Genomic DNA, 25756 nt, shown 5'->3' with positions numbered 1-25756 from the left:
GTTGTCTGAACTGACAAGTTGCCTGTGCTTTGTCCGCTGAGAGAGAAATCTCCGTTCGTTCGTTTATCTCTCCGCCGCGCAGTGTGGGGAAAACTTTGAATTGAATTCAACACGCTGCGCGGTTGGAATAACGCCTCTGTTTTTTTATTTTTTTTTTCTATGCTCCCTGCAGGGCAGAACATGCGTCTTTCCTCCCTCTTCAGCCCTTCTTATCAAGCGATTTACATTCCCTGCTGTGTTTTTCTCTCTCGCGTCGCTGTCCGTTATTCCCGCCGCTCCCGGCTCCTCGTTGCCCGTCCGTCGGCGTCGGGCGACCACGCGACTGCTGACGCACGCGCTCTGCATAATCGATCTTCTCTTTTTTCTCTCTCTCTCTCTCCCTTTGTGTATACGTTGGCCGACTACATCCAGCCGTGCGCGCGTCTGTATCTTGTCTGCACGAAGCCGCCCGCCTGGCCAGGGGTGTACCCAGGGGCGTAGCCAGGGGGGTGGTTAGGGGTTCACCCCCCACCCTTAGCACCAAATCATTAATTAATTTCTTATTAATCAATCAAATTTCATATTAAAAATTAATAAAAAAAATTACCATTACAATATTTAAATTGAAGTACCGAAAACTGCTAAAATAGCACTATTTTACACCTTAAAATCCAAATTTTCCCGGGGGAGGACCCCCGGACCCCCCGCTTTATTACAGGGGGGTGGGGCATGCTACTTAACACTCCCCATACACAAATCCTGGCTACGCCACTGGGTGTACCTATTTGTTTTTGGCGAGGCGGGACACCAGGGCCGTAGCCACGATGTCCAGTATGACCATTACATCATTTTTCACGAGCAAGTTTTCTTTATAATTGAATTTAAAAAAAACTGTTTGTCACCAATGGCGGCTTCAGGATGACTTTTCGGGAGGGGCTATCGCACAAAATAAAGGTCGTATTTGGAAGAAAAAAAATGAAAGTGGTCAGATATTGGCCTTGGAATATTATTTACAAATTATAGGTTTCAAATACAGAACCTTAGTAGCTCCATGCAACTTTTGATGAGATAAAAGTTTAACATATTAAATTGAATATTTTAGTAAACATAGGTAAATATATACTAATCAATAAAATTGGTCTCGGGAGGGGATATCTCCCCCACCGCCCCCCCCCCCCTTCTGAAGCCGCGCTTGGTTGTCACACTAAAATCTCAGGGAATAGTTAACTTTAAGAACTCCGTTTACAGAAAACTGTAAAACAAACAAACTGTAAAACAAAATAGTGAATAATAATAAATTTTTAAAATTACTAATTATATTTACTCTTCTAGATCCCAGCCCATTTTTTTAGGTAGTTACATTATAATTAATTGAAACTAGCATAAATAATTATTCTATTTATTTTTTCAGTTATCTATACTTTTAATCTTATTTCAAATTAATGTGGCCGCTACATAAGTGTATTTACAGACACAAAGCCTACATTCAATATTACCAACTTGATAATGTCAGCTAATTAAGTACAACTTAATGCAATAGTGTATGCATGTAATAAAGGGTAGGGCAAGTACATTTTGGTTTGAATAAAGTAGTATATAATAGTATGTCCGAGATCAGGGTTCAGGGTGTGGAGCCGAGAGCCGGCTCCGCCATCTTGGATTTGTGACGTCACGGCGGCAAAAATTCCTCAAAATTCCTCAAAAATGACTCAAAATGACTCAAAATTTCCCGTTTTAAGAAAAAATTTCCCGTTTTCGAGGGAAAAATTCCCGTTTCGAGGGAAAATTTCCCGATTTAGTCCTTAAAAATCCCAACGGCTAGAAATGTCCTGATAGAGGCTTAAGCATCCTTAACTCAAGCCTCAGTTAAGCCTCTATCAGGATGTGACCTCGACCTTTGACCTTGACCTTGACCCCGACGGCCATTTTGGATCCGCCATATTGAAAATCCGTAATTTTAATGCTAGAGATTCGGGAAAAAAAATTAAAAATCAAAAAAATTAACTAATCGAATTAAATAATAAAAAATCCTTAAAACCACCGTTGCACTTTTTCGTGACGGCCGCCATCTTGTCTTCGTTGCTGGAAGCCACCATCTTGTTTTCACCCGCTAGAGTGCGCCGATGACATGTTAGTTTAATTCGTATCCGCTAGAGTGCAGTAATAATTTATTACTGTGACACCCGCCATCTTGTCATTTGGTCGCCATCTTGAAAATCCGTAATTATTTAGCTAGAAATTCGGGAAAAGTTCCAAAATTAATTAAATAAATCACTCATTAATTTACATATTGATTTGATCCGCTCCTGTCCTCGGTTCGATCTTGGATGATGCAAAAAAAAATTAAATATAACATCAATTTAACATAATAGTAACAGGTTCGAGGAATTAAACACTGCAAGTTCTTTTACAAACATAATATTTATTACATAATTTCTATTCTACTACAGGATCATTTGAGAGAGCCAGCAATCTTATAATCATTTAGTTCCGCAGCGGTGTGAAATGACTAATTCTTAGCTCCAATCGGTTTATACTAGACAGAGTCCAGCCAGAACCTTTACAGACATAGTCCACCTCTTCTTGACAGAGTTTCTGGATACCGTTTTTAACAGTTTGCTTCACATCGTCAGAACTGTAAATTACTGCAGCCGATGTCTTGAATGCACACTTCTTCACTTTGTCATCGAACGGATATGGCTTTCCATATATACAGTCCAACCACAAGTTATATTTCAAAGGTCCGTTTGTTGCTACATCATCAGTAAGCTGATTGATTATGTCCTCTCTGATATCATCGAGAAAATTACAAATGTCTTTCGACTCACCTAACGTATTTAAATAATAATAGTCCTTCAATGTTCCACGAAATGCAGACTGCGCCAAGTAGAAGCCATTATCGTTCACTTGTAATGCTCCGAACACAGTCTTAGGTTTATTTTCCTGTTCAGACGTCATACCAATCGGTTGCTGCACATCGGTTTTCTTGCTTGTACGCTCACGAGCCTTCAACCTAAACCGAGGAGTCGAAATTTCTGCAGGTAGTTCAGCAGTAGGCACACGGACTTCACCTTTACAGTTTTTCGCATGTCGTCGCAAATTATCAATTCGAGTAAACCATTCATGACACTCATCACATCGAAACTTCATGCGAGATGGATTCTTCGTGCATTTGCTCCGCTCATGTCTTCGTGCATCATGGGAAAATGCGAACGACGTATCACAGTAGCTGCAAGGATACCGTGGTGATGAAGACGAACCTTTCAGACCTGATCCAGTTGTCGATGTTACTACGATTTTACTATCTCCAGGCATACTCTTATGCACATCGATGCATCGTTGTTGCGACGAAACCTTTACTTTCTGCCGAACAGCAGGGCCTTTGCATGCCTTCATGTGCGTTTTCATAATATCTTTTCTGGCAAACTGCTTATGACATTTCTCACAAACAAACATTTTACGATATAGGTTCTTGACACATTCGCTCCTCTCGTGTCGCCGAGCATTGCTGCTGTTTGAGAAAATCTTGTCGCAATAACAGCACCGATGTTCGCTAGTTGTCAAATCAGCATCCATTGAAGTCTCCATCGAGGTCGTATCGTCGATCGTCGTGGTTTCCTGCACATCCAGCTCAGTAGTCATTAAGCTATCTTCTGCTGGTGGTATCACATCTGTTGAAATCTCCTCCAATGTTGTCGTTCTCGTTGCCAACGGGATCTGCACCTTCTTCGTCGTCGTTGACGTCAAGGTTCCCGTAGACGATGGTACAACGTCCATCATGTTCGTCGTTAAAGTCGGTAAAGATGCCATCAAGTTCGCAAGATCAAGTAATTACGCGACTTATGCACCAGATGAATCAAATTAGGTGATCCTTGCAACGTCGTCGTCAGTAACAAACTGAGCGACCTGTTGTCTAGGACTCGCTTATATACATGCACCGTATGGAATAAAACGCTAGTCAAATCAAGAACCATTTACAATAATACTAGAGTCAAAACAACATTAAAATAGAAGGACCATCAACGAAAAGGCAGCACATTTGGAAGCACCGACAACGAAACGGCAGCACATTTGGAAGCACCGACAACGAAAAGACAGCACATTTGGAAGCACCGACAACGAAAAGGCAGCACTTTGGAAGCACCGAAAACGAAACGGCAGCACATTTGGAAGCACCGACAACGAAAAGGCAGCACATTTGGAAGCACCGACAACGAAAAGGCAGCACATTTGGAAGCACCGACAACGAAAAGGCAGCACATTTGAAAGCGCCGACAACGAAATAGCAGCACATTTGGAAGCACCGACAACGAAAAGGCAGCACATTTGGAAGCACCGACAACGAAACGGCAGCACATTTGGAAGCACCGACAACGAAAAGGCAGCACATTTGGAAGCACCGACAACGAAACGGCAGCACATTTGGAAGCACCGACAACGAAACGGCAGCACATTTGGAAGCACCGACAACGAAACGGCAGCACATTTGGAAGCACCGACAACGAAACGGCAGCACATTTGGAAGCACCGACAACGAAACGGCAGCACATTTGGAAGCACCGACAACGAAACGGCAGCACATTTGGAAGCACCGACAACGAAAAGGCAGCACATTTGGAAGCACCGACAACGAAAAGGCAGCACATTTGGAAGCACCGACAACAAAAAGGCAGCACATTTGGAAGCACCGACAACGAAAAGGCAGCACATTTGGAAGCACCGACAACGAAACGGCAGCACATTTGGAAGCACCGGCAACGAAAAGGCAGCACATTTGGAAGCACCGACAACGAAAAGGCAGCGCATTTGGAAGCACCGACAACGAAAAGGCAGCACCATCATCAAAAAGGCCGCACATTTGTCATTGGCTCCAATATTCATTGGCTCCAATATTCATTGGCTCCATTATTCATTGATTCCATCCGTCTATTGATTCCATCAGTCTAGTGACTCCATCTGTCATTGGCTCCTACAGTCATTGGCTCCTACAGTCATTGGCTCCAACAACTGTCTTTTGTCTCACCAACTCCAAATATATATTTGGCTAGAATTCTACGAGTCTAAGAGACTATGAGACCACATGGCTACGAGTCTAAAATGATCTAGCTGGTTACGAGTTATACATGGCTTGCGAGGCTACAGAGCTACGAAGTTTCTAGTACACAGGTTTACATGACTGCGAGGTTACAGGACTACAAGTCTGCAAGAGTACTTGACTACGAAGGTACTCGTCTACATGACTCCAGTTACCGCATCTGTCTTCGACGGAATTTTCTCTTTTGCTCCAACTGCTCCATCAGCATTATGTTATAAGATTACAAGGCCTCTTGCTTACGTAGCTTCAAGTCTACAAACCTCCAATGCATCATGACTGCGAGACTACGATCAATGAGGTTACGAGTCTACGCGATTGCGAGTCTTCTAGGTTACATGATCGCGAGGCTATAGGACTACGAAGCTTCTAGAACGCATGGTTACGAGACTGCGAGGCTACAATTCTACGAGGTCCCAAGACATCCAGGCTACGCGACTACGAGCCATGAGGTTACGAGACTACGTGACTACGAATCTTCAAGTTTACGAGACTGCGAGGCTACAGAGCTACGAAGCCTCTAGTACACAGGTTTACGTGACTGCGAGGATACAGGACTACGCGACTTCGAGCCATAAGGTTACGAGATTACGTGACTACGAATCTTCATGTTTACGAGACTGCAAGGCTACAGAGCTACGAAGCCTCTAGAAAACGAGTTTACGTGACTGCGTGGATACAGGAATACAAGTCTGCATGAGTTCTTGACTACGAAGCTACTCGTCTACAAGGCTCCAATTGACACATCTGTCTTCGATGGAATTTTCTCTTTTGCTACATCTACACCATCAGCATTATGTTATAAGATTACAAAGCTACTTGCTTACGTAGCTTCAAGTCTACGAGGCTCCAATACATCATGACTACGAGACTACGAGCCTTGAGGTTACGAGACTATGCGATTGCAAGTCTTCAAGGTTACGTCATCGCGAGGCTATAGGACTACGAAGCTTCCAGAACGCATGGTTACGAGAATGCATGACTAATTGGCCACATGGCTACGAAACTTTATGTCTCTAACTGACTACAATAGCACTATTCAGTGGTGAGAGTTAATTTATTTCATGCAAAGGTACTTGCTGCAAGCAGTTCCACTTTTCAACATCAGATGACGTCACGTTTTGCTTGCAGGTAAAATAATATTTATTTATTTTATGCGGGATGCGGGTTGTTCACTATCGATCGCATAAGAAGAATGGCATCGATAGTCTTCAAGGAGAAGGAAGTTCGTCCTTCCTGCTAGTGCTTCTCAGATTTCTCACGGTCCGCCATCTTGGATTGTGACGTCACGGCTGCCATCTTAGATGGGTGTGACTTTGACCTTTGACCGAAACCGCAGGAATGATCGCAAGCACACGGATTAACCATCAAAATATATATAAGAATTATCAGGAGCACACGGAGAAAACCATCATAATATTGGCAAGAATAATCAGGAGCACACGGAGAAAAACGACACATGTTTTCTTTGATATCATAAAATTACAGAAAAAAAATATTTAGAAATAAAAAAAATTAATAAAAAAATTTAAAATAAAAACAAAAAATACATAAAATTCTGGCTTGTACTAGAACTCTATCTTTGCTCAGCAATGATAAGTTTACAAGCTAGCAGAATCTATTTATGTATTTTTTGTTTTTATTTTAAATTTTTTTATTAATTTTTTTTATTTCTAAATATTTTTTTTCTGTAATTTTATGATATCAAAGAAAACATGTGTCGTTTTTCTCCGTGTGCTCCTGATTATTCTTGCCAATATTATGATGGTTTTCTCCGTGTGCTCCTGATAATTCTTATATATATTTTGATGGTTAATCCGTGTGCTTGCGATCATTCCTGCGGTTTCGGTCAAAGGTCAAAGTCACACCCATCCAAGATGGCAGCCGTGACGTCGCAATCCAAGATGGCGGACCGTGAGAAATCTGAGAAGCACTAGCAGGAAGGACGAACTTCCTTCTCCTTGAAGACTATCGATGCCATTCTTCTTATGCGATCGATAGTGAACAACCCGCATCCCGCATAAAATAAATAAATATTATTTTACCTGCAAGCAAAACGTGACGTCATCTGATGTTGAAAAGTGGAACTGCTTGCAGCAAGTACCTTTGCATGAAATAAATTAACTCTCACCACTGAATAGTGCTATTGTAGTCAGTCAGAGACATAAAGTTTCGTAGCCATGTGGCCAATTAGTCATGCATTCTCGTAACCATGCGTTCTGGAAGCTTCGTAGTCCTATAGCCTCGCGATGACGTAACCTTAAAGACTTGCAATCGCATAGTCTCGTAACCTCATGGCTCGTAGTCTCGTAGTCATGATGTATTGGAGCCTCGTAGACTTGAAGCTACGTAAGCAAGTAGCTTTGTAATCTTATAACATAATGCTGATGGTGTAGATGTAGCAAAAGAGAAAATTCCATCGAAGACAGATGTGTCAATTGGAGCCTTGTAGACGAGTAGCTTCGTAGTCAAGAACTCATGCAGACTTGTATTCCTGTATCCACGCAGTCACGTAAACTCGTTTTCTAGAGGCTTCGTAGCTCTGTAGCCTCGCAGTCTCGTAAACATGAAGATTCGTAGTCACGTAATCTCGTAACCTTATGGCTCGAAGTCGCGTAGTCCTGTATCCTCGCAGTCACGTAAACCTGTGTACTAGAGGCTTCGTAGCTCTGTAGCCTCGCAGTCTCGTAAACTTGAAGATTCGTAGTCACGTAGTCTCGTAACCTCATGGCTCGTAGTCGCGTAGCCTGGATGTCTTGGGACCTCGTAGAATTGTAGCCTCGCAGTCTCGTAACCATGCGTTCTAGAAGCTTCGTAGTCCTATAGCCTCGCGATCATGTAACCTAGAAGACTCGCAATCGCGTAGACTCGTAACCTCATTGATCGTAGTCTCGCAGTCATGATGCATTGGAGGCTTGTAGACTTGAAGCTACGTAAGCAAGAGGCCTTGTAATCTTATAACATAATGCTGATGGAGCAGTTGGAGCAAAAGAGAAAATTCCGTCGAAGACAGATGCGGTAACTGGAGTCATGTAGACGAGTACCTTCGTAGTCAAGTACTCTTGCAGACTTGTAGTCCTGTATCCTCGCAGTCATGTAAACCTGTGTACTAGAAACTTCGTAGCTCTGTAGCCTCGCAAGCCATGTATAACTCGTAACCAGCTAGATCATTTTAGACTCGTAGCCATGTGGTCTCATAGTCTCTTAGACTCGTAGAATTCTAGCCAAATATATATTTGGAGTTGGTGAGACAAAAGACAGTTGTTGGAGCCAATGACTGTAGGAGCCAATGACTGTAGGAGCCAATGACAGATGGAGTCACTAGACTGATGGAATCAATAGACTGATGGAATCAATGAATAATGGAGCCAATGAATATTGGAGCCAATGAATATTGGAGCCAATGAATATTGGAGCCAATGAATATTGGAGCCAATGAATATTGGAGCCAATGACAAATGTGCGGCCTTTTTGATGATGGTGCTGCCTTTTCGTTGTCGGTGCTTCCAAATGCGCTGCCTTTTCGTTGTCGGTGCTTCCAAATGTGCTGCCTTTTCGTTGCCGGTGCTTCCAAATGTGCTGCCGTTTCGTTGTCGGTGCTTCCAAATGTGCTGCCTTTTCGTTGTCGGTGCTTCCAAATGTGCTGCCTTTTCGTTGTCGGTGCTTCCAAATGTGCTGCCTTTTCGTTGTCGGTGCTTCCAAATGTGCTGCCTTTTCGTTGTCGGTGCTTCCAAATGTGCTGCCGTTTCGTTGTCGGTGCTTCCAAATGTGCTGCCGTTTCGTTGTCGGTGCTTCCAAATGTGCTGCCGTTTCGTTGTCGGTGCTTCCAAATGTGCTGCCGTTTCGTTGTCGGTGCTTCCAAATGTGCTGCCGTTTCGTTGTCGGTGCTTCCAAATGTGCTGCCGTTTCGTTGTCGGTGCTTCCAAATGTGCTGCCTTTTCGTTGTCGGTGCTTCCAAATGTGCTGCCGTTTCGTTGTCGGTGCTTCCAAATGTGCTGCCTTTTCGTTGTCGGTGCTTCCAAATGTGCTGCTATTTCGTTGTCGGTGCTTTCAAATGTGCTGCCTTTTCGTTGTCGGTGCTTCCAAATGTGCTGCCTTTTCGTTGTCGGTGCTTCCAAATGTGCTGCCTTTTCGTTGTCGGTGCTTCCAAATGTGCTGCCGTTTCGTTTTCGGTGCTTCCAAATGTGCTGCCTTTTCGTTGTCGGTGCTTCCAAATGTGCTGTCTTTTCGTTGTCGGTGCTTCCAAATGTGCTGCCGTTTCGTTGTCGGTGCTTCCAAATGTGCTGCCTTTTCGTTGATGGTCCTTCTATTTTAATGTTGTTTTGACTCTAGTATTATTGTAAATGGTTCTTGATTTGACTAGCGTTTTATTCCATACGGTGCATGTATATAAGCGAGTCCTAGACAACAGGTCGCTCAGTTTGTTACTGACGACGACGTTGCAAGGATCACCTAATTTGATTCATCTGGTGCATAAGTCGCGTAATTACTTGATCTTGCGAACTTGATGGCATCTTTACCGACTTTAACGACGAACATGATGGACGTTGTACCATCGTCTACGGGAACCTTGACGTCAACGACGACGAAGAAGGTGCAGATCCCGTTGGCAACGAGAACGACAACATTGGAGGAGATTTCAACAGATGTGATACCACCAGCAGAAGATAGCTTAATGACTACTGAGCTGGATGTGCAGGAAACCACGACGATCGACGATACGACCTCGATGGAGACTTCAATGGATGCTGATTTGACAACTAGCGAACATCGGTGCTGTTATTGCGACAAGATTTTCTCAAACAGCAGCAATGCTCGGCGACACGAGAGGAGCGAATGTGTCAAGAACCTATATCGTAAAATGTTTGTTTGTGAGAAATGTCATAAGCAGTTTGCCAGAAAAGATAATATGAAAACGCACATGAAGGCATGCAAAGGCCCTGCTGTTCGGCAGAAAGTAAAGGTTTCGTCGCAACAACGATGCATCGATGTGCATAAGAGTATGCCTGGAGATAGTAAAATCGTAGTAACATCGACATCTGGATCAGGTCTGAAAGGTTCGTCTTCATCACCACGGTATCCTTGCAGCTACTGTGATACGTCGTTCGCATTTTCCCATGATGCACGAAGACATGAGCGGAGCAAATGCACGAAGAATCCATCTCGCATGAAGTTTCGATGTGATGAGTGTCATGAATGGTTTACTCGAATTGATAATTTGCGACGACATGCGAAAAACTGTAAAGGTGAAGTCCGTGTGCCTACTGCTGAACTACCTGCAGAAATTTCGACTCCTCGGTTTAGGTTGAAGGCTCGTGAGCGTACAAGCAAGAAAACCGATGTGCAGCAACCGATTGGTATGACGTCTGAACAGGAAAATAAACCTAAGACTGTGTTCGGAGCATTACAAGTGAACGATAATGGCTTCTACTTGGCGCAGTCTGCATTTCGTGGAACATTGAAGGACTATTATTATTTAAATACGTTAGGTGAGTCGAAAGACATTTGTAATTTTCTCGATGATATCAGAGAGGACATAATCAATCAGCTTACTGATGATGTAGCAACAAACGGACCTTTGAAATATAACTTGTGGTTGGACTGTATATATGGAAAGCCATATCCGTTCGATGACAAAGTGAAGAAGTGTGCATTCAAGACATCGGCTGCAGTAATTTACAGTTCTGACGATGTGAAGCAAACTGTTAAAAACGGTATCCAGAAACTCTGTCAAGAAGAGGTGGACTATGTCTGTAAAGGTTCTGGCTGGACTCTGTCTAGTATAAACCGATTGGAGCTAAGAATTAGTCATTTCACACCGCTGCGGAACTAAATGATTATAAGATTGCTGGCTTTCTCAAATGATCCTGTAGTAGAATAGAAATTATGTAATAAATATTATGTTTGTAAAAGAACTTGCAGTGTTTAATTCCTCGAACCTGTTACTATTATGTTAAATTGATGTTATATTTAATTTTTTTTGCATCATCCAAGATCGAACCGAGGACAGGAGCGGATCAAATCAATATGTAAATTAATGAGTGATTTATTTAATTAATTTTGGAACTTTTCCCGAATTTCTAGCTAAATAATTACGGATTTTCAAGATGGCGACCAAATGACAAGATGGCGGGTGTCACAGTAATAAATTATTACTGCACTCTAGCGGATACGAATTAAACTAACATGTCATCGGCGCACTCTAGCGGGTGAAAACAAGATGGTGGCTTCCAGCAACGAAGACAAGATGGCGGCCGTCACGAAAAAGTGCAACGGTGGTTTTAAGGATTTTTTATTATTATATTCGATTAGTTAATTTTTTTGATTTTTAATTTTTTTTCCCGAATCTCTAGCATTAAAATTACGGATTTTCAATATGGCGGATCCAAAATGGCCGTCTGGGTCAAGGTCAAGGTCAAAGGTCGAGGTCACATCCTGATAGAGGCTTAACTGAGGCTTGAGTTAAGGATGCTTAAGCCTCTATCAGGACATTTCTAGCCGTTGGGATTTTTAAGGACTGAATCGGGAAATTTTCCTTCGAAACGGGAATTTTTCCCTCGAAAACGGGAAATTTTTTCTTAAAACGGGAAATTTTGAGGAATTTTTGCCGCCGTGACGTCACAAATCCAAGATGGCGGAGCCGGCTCTCGGCTCCACACCCTGAACCCTGATCTCGGACATACTATTATATACTACTGAATAAAAATTGTTTTTTATAAAAATAAAACATTGTATTCAAATTTGAAATATTTGAAAAATTTATGAAATAAATTAGCAAAATATCAGTGAAGACAGTAGGTATGTTACTGTGTTGATGAGTCGCGCCGTCTGCGGCTACTACTGCAGGCCCCGTATGTCGGTGTGTTGGTGTCAATAGTAATGTGAGTGTTGAAGTTGCAACGTTGGAACGCCCCCGAGCCGGCGGCGTGTGTGTGTGTGGGGGCGGGGAGTGCGAGAGGGCTTGCGCCGTGTTGCAGACCCGGGACCCGTGCCGGCCCGACGTGCTTCCCCCGGGCCGCGCCCCCGGCCCATCCGCCGAGCTGCCCGCCCCCCGCTGGAGCGAGCCGCCCGTCCGGCGGAAAGAGTCTGTGGCGCAGATGACCTTCGGCGGGCTCGCCCTCGTCGTCACGGTGAGGCTCCGACACTCTCACATGACATACCTTTCATGCTCAGGGCCGCAACTAGGGGGGAGGGCAAGCGGGGCATACGCCCCGGGCGCAAAGCTGTGCCCCCCCCCCCCCCCCCGAAATCGCTTGCATTGTAATTCCGTCCTACCACAACTGGTAACTGGTAAAAAGTTTTTTTTTTTTTTTTTTAACTTGCATGCCAGGAATGTCTAATCTGATTTACAACATAACGTCTGTTTTTTTTTTTTTTTTTTCCTTTTCAAAATATTTTCACAGAAAACGAAGTATAATCACTGTTCTAACAGTGATGTAAGTTGGGATCGGTAAAGGCGGAGGGCTTCAACTCTTCTATCTCTCTCTTCCCCCCCCCCCCCCTCCTTTTCCACCTGATTCCAACACTGCCTCCACATCCATCTCACCTAGGCTTCCCCATGGACTTAGCCATGCTTTGTGAAGTTGTGAAGGAGGTGGTACAGTATAACCATCATCTTTTTTTTTTTTGTGAGCAAGTTTTCTTTATAATCGAATGTATAAGTTAGTTGATTTTTACACTAAAATCTCAAGGAAGAGTACACTTTTAGGACGCCAACATTTACCCTTGTAAATTTACATAAATGACATTGCTTGAGAAAAGAAAACTGAACATTTTATATTTTGTAATTTTATTTAATTGCTTTTAATAGACTGATTTTAAGGAAAATGATTTAATGATTTTGTTAGAACAAGCCATAAATACATGTATATTAATGTTATATAAAACATGAAATACATGATTTAAGTTTGTATGACATACATACAGCCAGGGCGAATCCAGATTGAGGATCAGGGGAGGCCCAAATTAAATTTTCTAATACTATTTTAGTACATTTAGAATTTAAATATTTAGTACATTATATTTGTAGTTTTAAAACGTCCTATTATCTATAGCACTGCAGTAAAATAATGCTTAAGTAAGTTTTGTGATCTATAAGTAATTTGGAAAGTGAAAACTATTCAGGTTTCAGGGAGGATGGGGGGGGGGGGGGGGGGGGGATGTTCTCCCGCCTCTTTTTTTTTTTTTTTTTTGGATTCGCCAATGACTTACAGTTACACTTGTGCCAACCAGCATTAAATATAGACCACTTGCCGCTTCTTTGTATGAGGAATGTAGGGCTATATTTAGCAGGAAACACATTGTTGTAGTCGGCTATATTTGGCAGGAAACACATTGTTGTGGTCCACTTCCACTAAGGTTACAATAATCCTTCCAAAATATTCTCTTTGTAACCTTACCTAGCTAAGTTGCTGTAATTTTCGTATTCTGTCTAAATTGTTTTTTTTTTTCCTTGTGTTTTGAAATCCTGGAAGGGAGGAGTTCGGATCCCTGGGATTTCCCCGTGACTACGTCCCGGCTTCCCTTATTACCCCCATAATGCACTCTGACAAGCAGCAAGCTTACGGAGTGACTCGATTCGCATCATCTTTGCTTGTAATTATTCCAACTTGACGAGAACGCGGGAGCCACACAAATCATTGCTGCGGTTGGTCCGTCTTTGCCGCAGACCCTGACGAGGCACAGGCCGAGGCCTCAGCCCCGCAGCAACGAGCGGGCCCGCAGCTTCGCACTGTCCGACGTGCCGGAGTCGGCTTCTGGCGACGAGGACACCCCGATGACTCTCGGGGAGGATGAGGTACAGTAGCCTCGCTCGCCTCTCCTCCACGACCCGGCCGGCAGGAGGAGTCCAGCCAAGCGGCGGCACTCTGATCGCACTGGCCTTGTGTCCAACGATCAGACACAACATCCTCCTTTGTCGATACTTACATCTGATTACTATTTTGTAACTATACGGATATACCTATGCTTCACATCATAACATTTAAATTGCATATTCCTCATCAGAACCCAGATCATTCAAAAATAAAAATCTTGGTTTGGTGCAGCACTTATGACACCAGCACAAAAAAAAAATAACACGATGATACTCGATGGAGGCTAGTCGAATTTTACCCAAGAAAAAAGACTGTATTGGTGATTCTGAACAGTGGTACATCCAGAATATCATGCTCAGTTAGTTAAAGTTTTTTCCTTGGGTAAAAAACCTACACCCAACATAAATTGTGACTGGTATAGCTACGAAAAGGAGAGGGGAACAGGAATTTAGCCCCTCAAGCATATCCTCCTTTCCAATGGATCCACCTCCGATGCTGAAGACCAGTACCCTTCATTCAAAATAGTTACAACTGTAAACACTGAATTTTTACCCCATAACAATGAAAATTTTTATTTTATTCAAATGAACTTATTGTGCTTTTTCTATCTTGTACTCTGTTCCAACATTTTTCTACTGATGATATAACAACTGTATTATACTACAAGGAATTTTTATACTACAAGGAATTTTTTAATTTATGCTGTACACATTGTTTGACCATTTGATCCAATTCTATTTCACAGCTAACTTTACTTTGATTTTAACAGGTTCATTGCTCACAATGTAACTTACAACTAGGTACTACAGAAATGCTGCTTCCTGCTGCCACTTAAGTCGAAATGAGCTTCCGTAGGCAAACACTGATGCATGATTAATGTTCCAACCGGTACATCTTTTATTGTAAACCACTGACAATGGTCATTTTTTGTTTATTACGACATGATACACATCATAGGTAGGTACAAGAGCATATAAAAAGCATTTAGTGTGTTTTTTCTTTTTTCCCCTCATTTGAAATATTTGTTGTGAGGGAGTGAACATTCCGGAGAAACCTAGCTTATATAATAATTTCACCAGGGGAATAAAGCAAAATGCTCAGTTATAAAGCTAAATTAGCATCACAGGCACACACAAATATGTTTAATCGAATATTTTATATAAAAAACATTACCAAATAACAAAAGAAGTGAGCCATTTGGTAATAAAGAAAGATAAAATGTAGGTACTATATATATATACAGGCATACTCCACAGTTCTATACCTACTTTTTAACTTCTTTTATTTTTGCATGTACTGTAATGTAAAGGTAACATGAAATTTTACAAGTTCGTAACAGATGACAAATCATCGGCTTACTTCTAAAACCTCGTAACTCCATTTCAGTCAATTTTACAGGAGAACTTATGAGCTTTTGGAGCACGGTTTCGACTGACAAAGATACGAGGTTTTATAATTTGTGAATAGAAAAGAGACTAAGTAGAGTTGACTTACGAGGTTTTATCAGCATATGCACTATGAAAAAATGAAAAAAAAAAAAAAAAAAAAAAAAAAACACCAAACACATCCGGAATATAAAACTGGGAAAATCTGGACTTACGAGGTTTTAGAAGTAAGCCGACGAAATACTGAACACTGCCCACGTGTATAGACTATGTGTGATGCACGAGCCGGCATCACTCTAAATGCTATTGTGCGTCTAGTGCTTGTGCGTCCAGCCAGGCGGCCTCTGGCTTGCTCTCGTGTCTTGAACTTGGAGCGGACGTGACAGGGGGCTGTTTTTATTTTTTGGCCAGGTGTTCTTCGACAAGCCCCTCCCGCAGGCGGCAGTGGCGGCGGCTGCGGCGCAGGCGGCAGAAGGCGACGTGGCGGGGCCATCGAGGGTGGTCCAGGCCGAGGGAGGCTTCGTGGCAAGCAGGGACCAACTGGACCACGTGCAGCTTGATGCGCAGTACTACACCCGGGAGAGGTACCACCAGATATCCTCTCCCTCTCTACTTTCCTCTCTCTATCGTCCCTTCCGTTTCTCTCTTCCACTCCTCTCTCTAACTCTCTCGCTCTTCCTCTCTGCATTCTTCTCTTTCTCTCACCCCTTCCCCTCTCTCTATTTCTCCTTCTTAAGGTCTCTCCCCTCTTCCTCTGTTACTCTCTCTAATTCTCCCTTTTTTACTCTCTTTCACTTCCTTCTTTACTCCCTCCCTTCACACCATCTCCCTCTCCTCTCTCTCTCCCTCTCATATCCTTTTCTTTGGAAAAATCGTTCAGCTTTTCTCTCTTGTGCATCAGTGTCATTTTAAAGAGCCTGTGTTACTGTCAAAGCTGATGGTCCTGTTGCAGACATATACCATTTTATCGGTTCACTTGAGCCGTCTAGTCATGTGGCACGGCTGTAGGCCAAATATTGTTTGACCAACAGGCAATAGTCCGAAAACCTGGAAATGTATCTTACTTGGTTAATTCTGGCAACAGTTAGTTGACCGACCGGCACTAGGCCGAAAGTCTTTTTGCCGAAAAGTCATTTGACTGACAGGCACTGGACCGACATTGCTGTCAAATGACTGTCTACTGATTGCTACCCAAACTGATATACTTGAACTTTTTAGGTCAGACAGCTTGAAGCTATTGAATCTGCATCTGATGGCATGGACAGTACATGCAAGAAAGAATTCCAGTGATAAACAAACAAAAATCACATTAAAAAAAATTTCAAGGAATTTTTTTTTTAAATATCACTTTTGTATGATTTTCTAATGTTTATTTTTCATTTAGTTACACTTAAAATGGTAAATAGGTAAAGTATATCAGTATGGGAATAACCAAATATTTCTATAAAAATATTGTGTTAGCATCAAAACTCTACAAAGATTATAAGACAGTTGATATAATTACTCTGGTTTATTCCCTTATTTTCACCCTCATGCATTGTCATTTTCGACAAATTAGACTCCAACTTGCTACGTGAAAATGTACTTTCTGGTTGGTATGTTTATTAACTTACCCCTATCAGGAAAACTTCATCATCTCAAGTAATTTCTTTTCACCAAATTTAGTGCTCAAAGGTACCGATAGGCTGACTTTGGGGCCTCTTAGCACCACAGTTATGTAGCTGAAAACCTTTCCAGTAATCATCACTAGATGCTACAGGCAGGATGTTCCCACACAGCCAAAAAAATACCAACAATCCCTTGCCCGGCTTTGGATCCGCCTCTGCACACCCATTTCCTGGATCTCAAGCCAGGTCCTCTGCCATCGCTGTCGTCCAGTCCTGCCAACTGTGCCCTTTGCGCACACAGTAGTTCCCTAAGCTACAGCACATGTGCTAACATTACGAGTGCAACAGCTTGGTCATACACCAGTGCTGGTTTGCACTGGTTGTCGTAGAAAATCCTTAGGAATGGATGAACAAAGATGATGGCCACAACAGACATGCGGAGAACTAGCTGATGTCAAAAGTTACGAGCCCTTTCACACAGGAAACTTGATCCCCGGCAACCGAGTGGCACGCGAGTCACTATCAACTGCTGTATTATTGTCTTGATTGAGATTTCCTGCGAGCTTTCACACAGGCAACCATGTCTCGTCAACTTTCCTTATTTTTTACTGCAAAACGTGTGCACTACATTCATTGAGTTGGTTAATGAGAAGCCAGCCCTGTGGGAAATCTCTAATTAATATTGATTACGCTAATAAACTTGTGGGGAAATAATGTGTGGTACTAAATTTAAGGACCCAGTACAATATCATCAATGTACTTTTAATTATGCTTGATTAAATTAGTTTATAATAACATATTATTCTTGAGAACTTTTGTTTATTACATTTTGCACATTTGTCTAGACATTTTATTGTGTCATGTCATTCATATAATTAATACTATCTGATTGTGACTTAAACCCTTACCTCAACAGTTATACATAGAAACTTCAAACTACAGACTGTTAATGACAAGAAAATTGCAAAAGAACGTCAAGCAATTTTGGACAACACAGCAACGCACAAGCGAAATACCAGTGATCAAACTAAACAGATAATCTGAACGCCACAATGACAACAAACACAAACAAAAGCAGTAAGCTTTCTTTGATGAAAGAGTTGCAATGTTTTGGAAACTGGCATTTGTTCCCATCATTATGCACAAACTGATTGCGAACACTGTAAAATAAAATGGTTTATGTGTGTTCTACCCCCTATCCTGCTGCCGAGAATGAGCACTCCTGCGATTGGCCGCACACCTATGGACTGAAACTGACTTCTTCCCAGTGTGGTTGTTTGTTCCTGAGGTTTTTCTATGACCACCAATGTGAACCAACAACTAAGATATTATGTTGAATCTAACTTCCCCATTGCAACAATGTCAGTCAAAGAACGCGCGACAACTTGCATGATGTTCACAGGGCGCCAAGCTGGCGACGCACACCAGAGAGAATGGAAACAGCCAGCGAGTCAGGTCCAGAAGTTGGCTGCTCTCGAATATGGACCCGCGTTCTAGACAGGGTGTTCGACAACTCGGATCGTCGCACGTACGGGATGGGTGTCATGGGAAAGTTTTTTGGGTGAGAAACAAAGAGGTTTTTCAACAGTGTGTTAATGTGCTTATGATGTATGTATTTTCTGTGGTATTTAAGTTTATTTTTTCAAAGTATTTGCATTGTAACATGTTTCCTGTTTCCTCAAGGGTCATATTTCACAATTCATGGGTGCATTTCTGTAGTGATTTTTTTTTTAAGAACACCCAATGGTCATATTTGGTTTTTCTTTTAATAGAGCAGCTTATTACAACTTGTACAAATTGTACTGTATATTAATTATTTTTCTTATGGCATCTTCACCCTCAACTACTTACAGCCTGCGACTGGGTCAGCAAAGTAAAACGACTCCATCTTCCTCTGTCACTTCACCTTTCCCCCTTCTTCACCTGTTCCATTCTTCTCCTCTCTCCTGCACTCCTTTAACTATCTGCTCTTACCACCTTCTCCTTGATCTTTCTTGGGGCCTTCTTCCTTTGTACTTCAACGCCATCATTTTCCTAGGCAGCCTACCTTTTCCCATTCTCTTTGCATGACCATATCATCACATTCTTGCTTTTCTATTATATCGTTCAAGTCCTGTACTCAAATGTTCTTGCTTGCACTATCTCATTCCTCATCTTGATCCTCCAGTTTGGAGTTCTCGTTGAAACTGCATTGATGTTCGATGGCCACCGTTCCAAAACGTGCATGCGTCAGAGTACTTGCAGCGCTCGTCTCGGCAGCACTGGCACGGCTGTGTGTGCGGCCAGGGCCCCCACATGGCCGGTGCTAGCGTTGCTATGGCAACGGGGCCCATGGGTCTAGGGGGCCTGCGGAGGAAAGAAAAAAAAACTTAAAACAAAAAAGTAGACAATTTTAAATAAATCATAGAAAACAATTAAACAGTAAGGCCTAAATTTAGTTACCGATGAAATAGCTATTACACCAGAGTAATATTATTCGGAATATGCTGTGCGTACAGAACGTGTCTGAATCTACAACTGTGAGCAACAAAACCACCACCAATTGACGTGACACCATGTTGACAGTGCAGAACACTTACACTCATTTATTTGCCATTATTCAAAATCAATTTACATTGACAATCGAAAAACTGACTTAAAACTAGTTTTAACATGTTTTAAAAATAATTGTGAAAAGGTTAAAAAATATATATATAGGTATATAACTAAAACAATATACATAAAGGAAAAAAAACATTTTTTTTAAATCTCTGCAACGGGGCCCACAGGATGATGTAGGGGGTTTGTGTGCGGCAGGCGCTCCATCAAGAAGCGGGTGGCGGCGCGCCAGGACATCAAGGAGCAGCTGGAGGACATGGAGGACTACCGGCCCTTCTTCACGTACTGGGTGACGACGGTGCAGGTCCTCATCCTCATCATATCGCTGGTGTGCTACGGCCTGGGGCCAGTGGGCTTCAACCTGAACCACCGCTCGGGCCAGGTGCTCGTCACCAGCCTGTCCCTGCAGCAGGTGGACTACCAGGAGCCCGCCAACTTCTGGATTGGGCCCAGGGCGGTGAGTGCCCCCTTCTCCGGCGCCGGGCTTCGCCATCCTTGCATTTGCAGTGGGACCCTTACGTTTCCTACGGAACCCTTGGATCTACGATTCCTTTCTTGAAATTACAATCAAATGCTTGGATTTACAGTTTAACCCTTGCATTTTCCATGAAACCCTTGAAATTACAGTGGATTTAAATTGAAATTCTTGGATGTAGCTACAGTGGGCCCTTGGATTTCCCGTGGAACCCTTACATTTTCCACGAAACACTTTGAATTTACAGTGAAAACCTTGGATTTAAATTGAAATTCTTGGATATATGGCAGGCCCTTGGATTAGCAGTAAAGCCCTTGTTACTGTGGAACCCTTACATTTTCCACGGAACCCTTGAAATTACACAGTGGATTTAAATTGAAATTCTTGGATGTAGGTACAGCGGGCTCTTGGATTTACAGTTTAATCCTTGGATTTCCCGTGGAACCCTTACATTTTCCATGAAACACTTTGAATTTACAGTGAAAACCTTGGATTTAAATTGAAATTCTTGGATATATGGCAGGCCCTTGGATTAGCAGTAAAGCCCTTGTTACTGTGGAACCCTTGAAATTACAGTGGATTTAAATTTAAATTCTTGGATGTACAGCAGGCTCTTGGATTTACAGTTTAATCCTTGGATTTCCCGTGGAACCCTTACATTTTCCATGATACACTTTGAATTTACAGTGAAAACCTTGGATTTAGATTGAAATTCTTGGATATATGGCAGGCCCTTGGGTTAGCAGTAAAGCCTTTGTAACTGTGGAACCCTTACATTTTACATGGAACCCTTGAATTTACTTCTTGGATGTACATCAGGCCCTTCTATTAACAGTAAAGTCCTTGAATTTACATTTTAACCCTTTTTGAGTTGACAATGATTTTAGGGTCTATTAACCATGAAAAGAAAATCTATCTAAAATGTTTATGGAAATCGCACCATGGTAATGGCTACAATAGGATGGCTTTCTTCGAAATCTGCCTACAATAAATACCAAAGCAAAAAAATTAAGTTTAATTATTTATAAGTGCTTAGCTTACATGATCGCAGTGATGGATACAGAATTTTTTTGGGGGGGTGGGGTTTGAAAAAATTAATATTTGTACATGTATACTTAATAAAACTTACATTACTATCAACACTAAAACACTAACATAAGGACCTACAGTAGTAACTGAAGGTTATGTGGCTTTCACACAGTAACATAGTCATCAGTGATAATTTACAATTTTTTTCATAAATTCATGGAGGAGTGGAAAGGGATATCCCCTCTATATCTGTTACTGCAGGATCGTAAAACTAATCTCTCTTTACAAGAGAAATTTTCTCCAAAATTTAAGCCTCCTTCTCAGTTTGGCAGCATGCAACAGAAAAGCATTAAGACGGACATGGAGAGTATTGTGGATTGCTCAGCTAGTTGACGGATGTGGCACATGGGACGGATGATGGACGGACGTGATAAGAGCATTGAGAGTCCACCTGTGCCACAATTCCTGTGCTTGCATTCCTGCAGGAATGTTACGAAATGCTTTCCTCTTTGCAGGCCGACTTGATACACCTAGGGGCAAAATTTGCCCCTTGCATGCGCAAGGACGTCAAGATCATCAAGGAGATCGAGAAGGGCAGAGAAAAGGAGCGGGAGACGGCATGCTGCATCCGGAACGACGATTCGGGCTGTGTGCAGTCCTCCCAGGCCGATTGTTCAGTAAGTTCCCCACTGACGCACACCTCGGCTAGCAGTTGTAAGCAAACGATTATCATGTGAATGTAGAGAAACTAAATATACTATGAAAATTGTGTTTGACAAGGCAATGTGTACTCACGAGTTGATAGCAAGCGGCTAAGCAGTTTCTGGTCTTGTATGAACAACTTTATTGCATGAAACCAGCAATTTTGTCAACGTATTTGCAAATTCATGTCCCTAGATTTAGTAACGACTGACTCGTTCTTGGATTCGCTCCTGACCGTCATCATTATGATTGGCTTTTAGTGTCTGAAATGGTGCATTTTCTTAACATATGTTTTTTTTTGAATCTACCCACCTGTAAATTCAAAAGTACCAACCACCCTTAAAATTTAACCAACCACAAAAAAAAAATTGAAAAAATAAGAGAGTAAAACACAACCATTTGACTTTCTCTGAAACAAATTAAAAAAAAAAAAAAATCCCTTTCGGCAGAGCTTACAGGTGTAGGTAGATTTCGAATTACATATTTTTTTTGGAAATATTTTGGAAACTTCTATAAACTCCTGGAACATTTTTAGAACTTAATGTAGCTAACATATCCTGTATGTTCATTCATCAATATTAAAAAAAGATTTATTTAACTTTTTCTCTTATTACATGCAGTGAAATTATTTTTAATGTTTTTTAACTTATTCATCCAGCATTGAATGTCTTAATGATTTTCATAATATGCCTAGTAAGGTAGTAATGCCATTATTTGTGATCTTCAATCACTATTTTTCATCCCTTGAAATAATACGTGGTTGTATCAATTTTTTTTTGACAAAAGTTTAAGGTAATATTGATTAATTCTGATAAAATCGATACTAAAAAAGTTTAATTCTTTTAAATTTCAACCCCTCTTTTTACGGTAATGGTTCGTTTCATCAGAAATTATTCCATCCAAAGATTTTGAATAAAGTTTAGGTGTTTTACGATAAATTATAATAAAATTGAAAGTAAATGTATTAAAAAAATGTAAAGACATTTTTTTTTTTTAGCCTTGATATTTCTACCGCTTGCAGTAATGGTTTTTATTATCAAAAATAGTTTTAGATAAAAATTATAAAAATTAAATCCTATATATACAAATTTGATGTGCCTACGAAGGGAATTGATATTTTTTTTGTTGCCAACCCTTGTTTATTCAACCCCTTGCAGTTATGGTTGGTCGTATCAAAAGCTTATTCAGACAAAAGATTTTGGAATTACTCCTACGAGTTATAAAACGTTCAAACGGTAATGATATTTTCCATATTACGGAAGTTAGAACAATTTTTCTGTTTTTTAAAAACCTTCCCCATTTCTACCTCTTTGGTCAGATACTGCCCATTAACGAACTCAACCGAAATTTTCCACTACTAGATTTTATGTATCAGTTTGGAAGTGATTTTGAATAAATATTGTGACAGTTTTCATGTCCAAAAAATTGTGATATAAAATTTTGAGATGGCGATGGTTTTGGGGCCTATGGACCAGGAAGCAAAAAACTGTATAACATTTTCTGGAGTTTCACCATGGTAACAGTTACATTAGTTAGTATTTCTTTGAAATCTACCAAAAATATCATAAAGCACCTGGTCTTAAATAGATATGAAAATAAACAGTTTTAACAAATATTCAATTCTAGTTACTTTTAAAGGCATGTAAAATGTATGTTCTTTGTATCTCCATATTATTATTTACAGTATTTAAAAAAAAAAGAAACTCATTTAACTGATGTTTTCACCAGTTTTTATTTACCCTATAGCATTCATTTTGACTGTTGGTAACCTCATATTTTATCCACAATAACTGTAATTATAAGATTTGATTAATTATTTGCTATAATGTGAATAAAAATATTTCTTCAAAAACTTGTGTTCTAATAATTTAATTTTGTGAATTGTATGTACATATTCAGTATATACTGTAGTTATTTTTTTTCCAGCCATCAGAAATTTATTAATGATAACCAGATTTAAATGGTTTGAATATTTGTTTTGATGCCTAAATGCTAAGCTTTAAATATTACTAATATGTGTCAGTGTCTTGGTTTTATGTAACCACATGTTTCTTGTTTCTCTTCCAACCAACTGGTGCGGGGACTAAGACCAACGGTACGTGGCATACCTTAGTGTAAACTCTTCGTAGTGGGGTGACTGTTGAACATCCGTCTTTTATAATTACTAGATGTAACATATTACTTTATAACAAAACCTTTCTTAGTTAATTCGGGAATGCCTTGAGTCTACGTCCCCACAATTTTCATTTCACAGTAGTAGTGTGTTTTAAAGAGTTTTGGAATATGTATGTTTCTTTACCTTACTTGCATGGTGCCTTTGTGGAATGGAAATGGTTGTTATTTACATTGTACACAGGAGCATTATACTTATATGGCCATCTGAACTACTAAAATTTAATTCAGCAATTTTTTTTTTCATGCATGTCTGCAGTTTTTAAAAATTTAGTTTCTTGCTTAGGAGGTGCGTGGATGGGGTTTTCTCGATATTTAATTCAAATCTGTTAATAGAAACTTTTATGTCATGACTATGAAACCTGAATGATATGTTTGGATATTCAATAGGTCTTTCTCCTATTAATGCACTTGTGCAATGCCTGTGCCCATTACCAAGTATTTAGTTACTCATGTATGCATGTCAGTCACAGTAAATAAAATTGACACAGATAATAACTACCATTAGTATTTAATTATTGCTTACTTTACGTTGCAGGAGATAATCTGCATAAAACTGGGCAGTGAACTATTATGATCTCATAAATGTTCTCCAGAATTATTTGGTCTTACAGCAAACATTAATTAAATTAAATCATGCTAATAAATAACTCTTGGGGTAAATTGGCGGTAATTTTAGTATTTTTATTTTCTGGTCAAAACTTTTTTTTTTTTTTAAATTTTAAAACAATATAAGCTTGAGGCATTAGTGAACTCTCCTACCATAAAAAAAAATTACAAAAGAAAAAAATTCCAACAGTGTGAGCATGATTGAAAAATTTCACATCTACCCCATCTTACTGTACTATGCCTTAACCAGTGGTGGATGCACGGAGAGGTGAAGGAGGTGGTACGGAGATATACGTATGCCACCCCCACCTTCCCGAAGTTGGGGAAAAAATTAGATAAATATCAGGGAAGGCGTTAGTTACTTTTTTTCGGGTGATGCAGGGTGGGTTGTTGTAACACCTGCAACTATGTAAAAAAGATGTGTCTCCTACGGCTACTTCTGTTAGTGTAATAATAAACGTTTTTTGAATATAAATACATATTATAATTTTTAAGTTTTCAATACACTTATCTTTTTTTTTTTTTTTTCAAATCATCCTCCCCTTCCTCTCAACACAATTCCTGTAGCCACCACTGACTTAACACGGCAAAATTTTAGATAATAAACAACAGTGAATTGAATACGAGATTGCAACTTGTATCTTCTCTCTCATTGGCTTAAATACGCCCGCGTGTTGTGCCGGCACTGCAGTGGTTCGCTGGAGCCCGGCAGGACCGTCGTGACTTAAAGACAGCGCTCGCAGAAGCACTAACTAGGGCCGGTTTGTTGCAGAAGACCATATCCACATGGAAGAAGTGGTCACCTGGGGAAGCTGGGCCTGGGGGGAGAATCTCTGGATCCGTGTGCGGACTTGACCCCAAGTAAGTCCCGCCGGCATCGCTCGACTGCGTGCTTCGCCATATGATACATCGATGGCTTAGAATGAAAACCTCGTATCTCAATTTTTGGACGAAAATACGTTTTTTTATGTTTTTGGATGGAAAACCTCGTATCTCACAAAATGTTTGGCTGAAAGAAATAAAATGTGCATCCAACTGCTTTCTATCGGGAAAAAAAGAAACCACGTATATCAGTAGCACGGTTTTTTGTCTCTGCTGTAAAATTTGCATTTTATGAGATACAAGGTTTTAATTCTAAGCCATCGACATGTTGCTTGAAGAAGTACAGCCAACATGGCAGCCTGCATGGCAACCTGCATGTCAGCCCTCAGATACCAACTTACCAGTACATGACAGAGAAAAAAAAACTTACGCAGGCAACAGCAACAATTTCACTGCAGGATTTTTCACTG

General features: G+C 40.9%; 1 protein-coding gene and 1 long non-coding RNA gene across 3 annotated transcripts in view; one reads left to right on the top strand and one right to left on the bottom strand.

Annotated features, from left to right (window-relative positions):
• The window catches only part of LOC134537666 (inactive rhomboid protein 1), a 53327-nt gene that overhangs the window by 11206 nt on the left and 16365 nt on the right, over positions 1-25756 (top strand). Inside the window, exons 4-10 of one of the 2 annotated variants that reach the window (XM_063378354.1) lie at positions 12049-12201; positions 13740-13868; positions 15684-15856; positions 18282-18440; positions 19676-19934; positions 21497-21658; positions 25240-25325. In XM_063378354.1, the coding sequence (XP_063234424.1) occupies positions 12049-12201; positions 13740-13868; positions 15684-15856; positions 18282-18440; positions 19676-19934; positions 21497-21658; positions 25240-25325 (1121 nt within the window). Of the gene's footprint in view, positions 1-12048; positions 12202-13739; positions 13869-15683; positions 15857-18281; positions 18441-19675; positions 19935-21496; positions 21659-25236; positions 25326-25756 lie in introns of both variants that reach the window. The other variant, XM_063378353.1, reaches the window with a different exon arrangement.
• Positions 18493-25756, bottom strand: part of LOC134537667 (uncharacterized) — a 35981-nt gene continuing 28717 nt past the window's right edge. The window contains exon 3 of the long non-coding RNA XR_010076023.1: positions 18493-19225. This is a non-coding gene — a long non-coding RNA (uncharacterized LOC134537667). The remainder of the gene's footprint in view (positions 19226-25756) is intronic.

The sequence above is a fragment of the Bacillus rossius genome, chromosome 12 (assembly GCF_032445375.1).
Source record: "Bacillus rossius redtenbacheri isolate Brsri chromosome 12, Brsri_v3, whole genome shotgun sequence".
Classification (NCBI taxonomy): Eukaryota; Metazoa; Arthropoda; class Insecta; order Phasmatodea; family Bacillidae; genus Bacillus; species Bacillus rossius.
The sequence above is the reverse complement of the archived record's forward strand: the minus strand, read 5'-3'. Positions and strand labels throughout refer to the sequence as shown.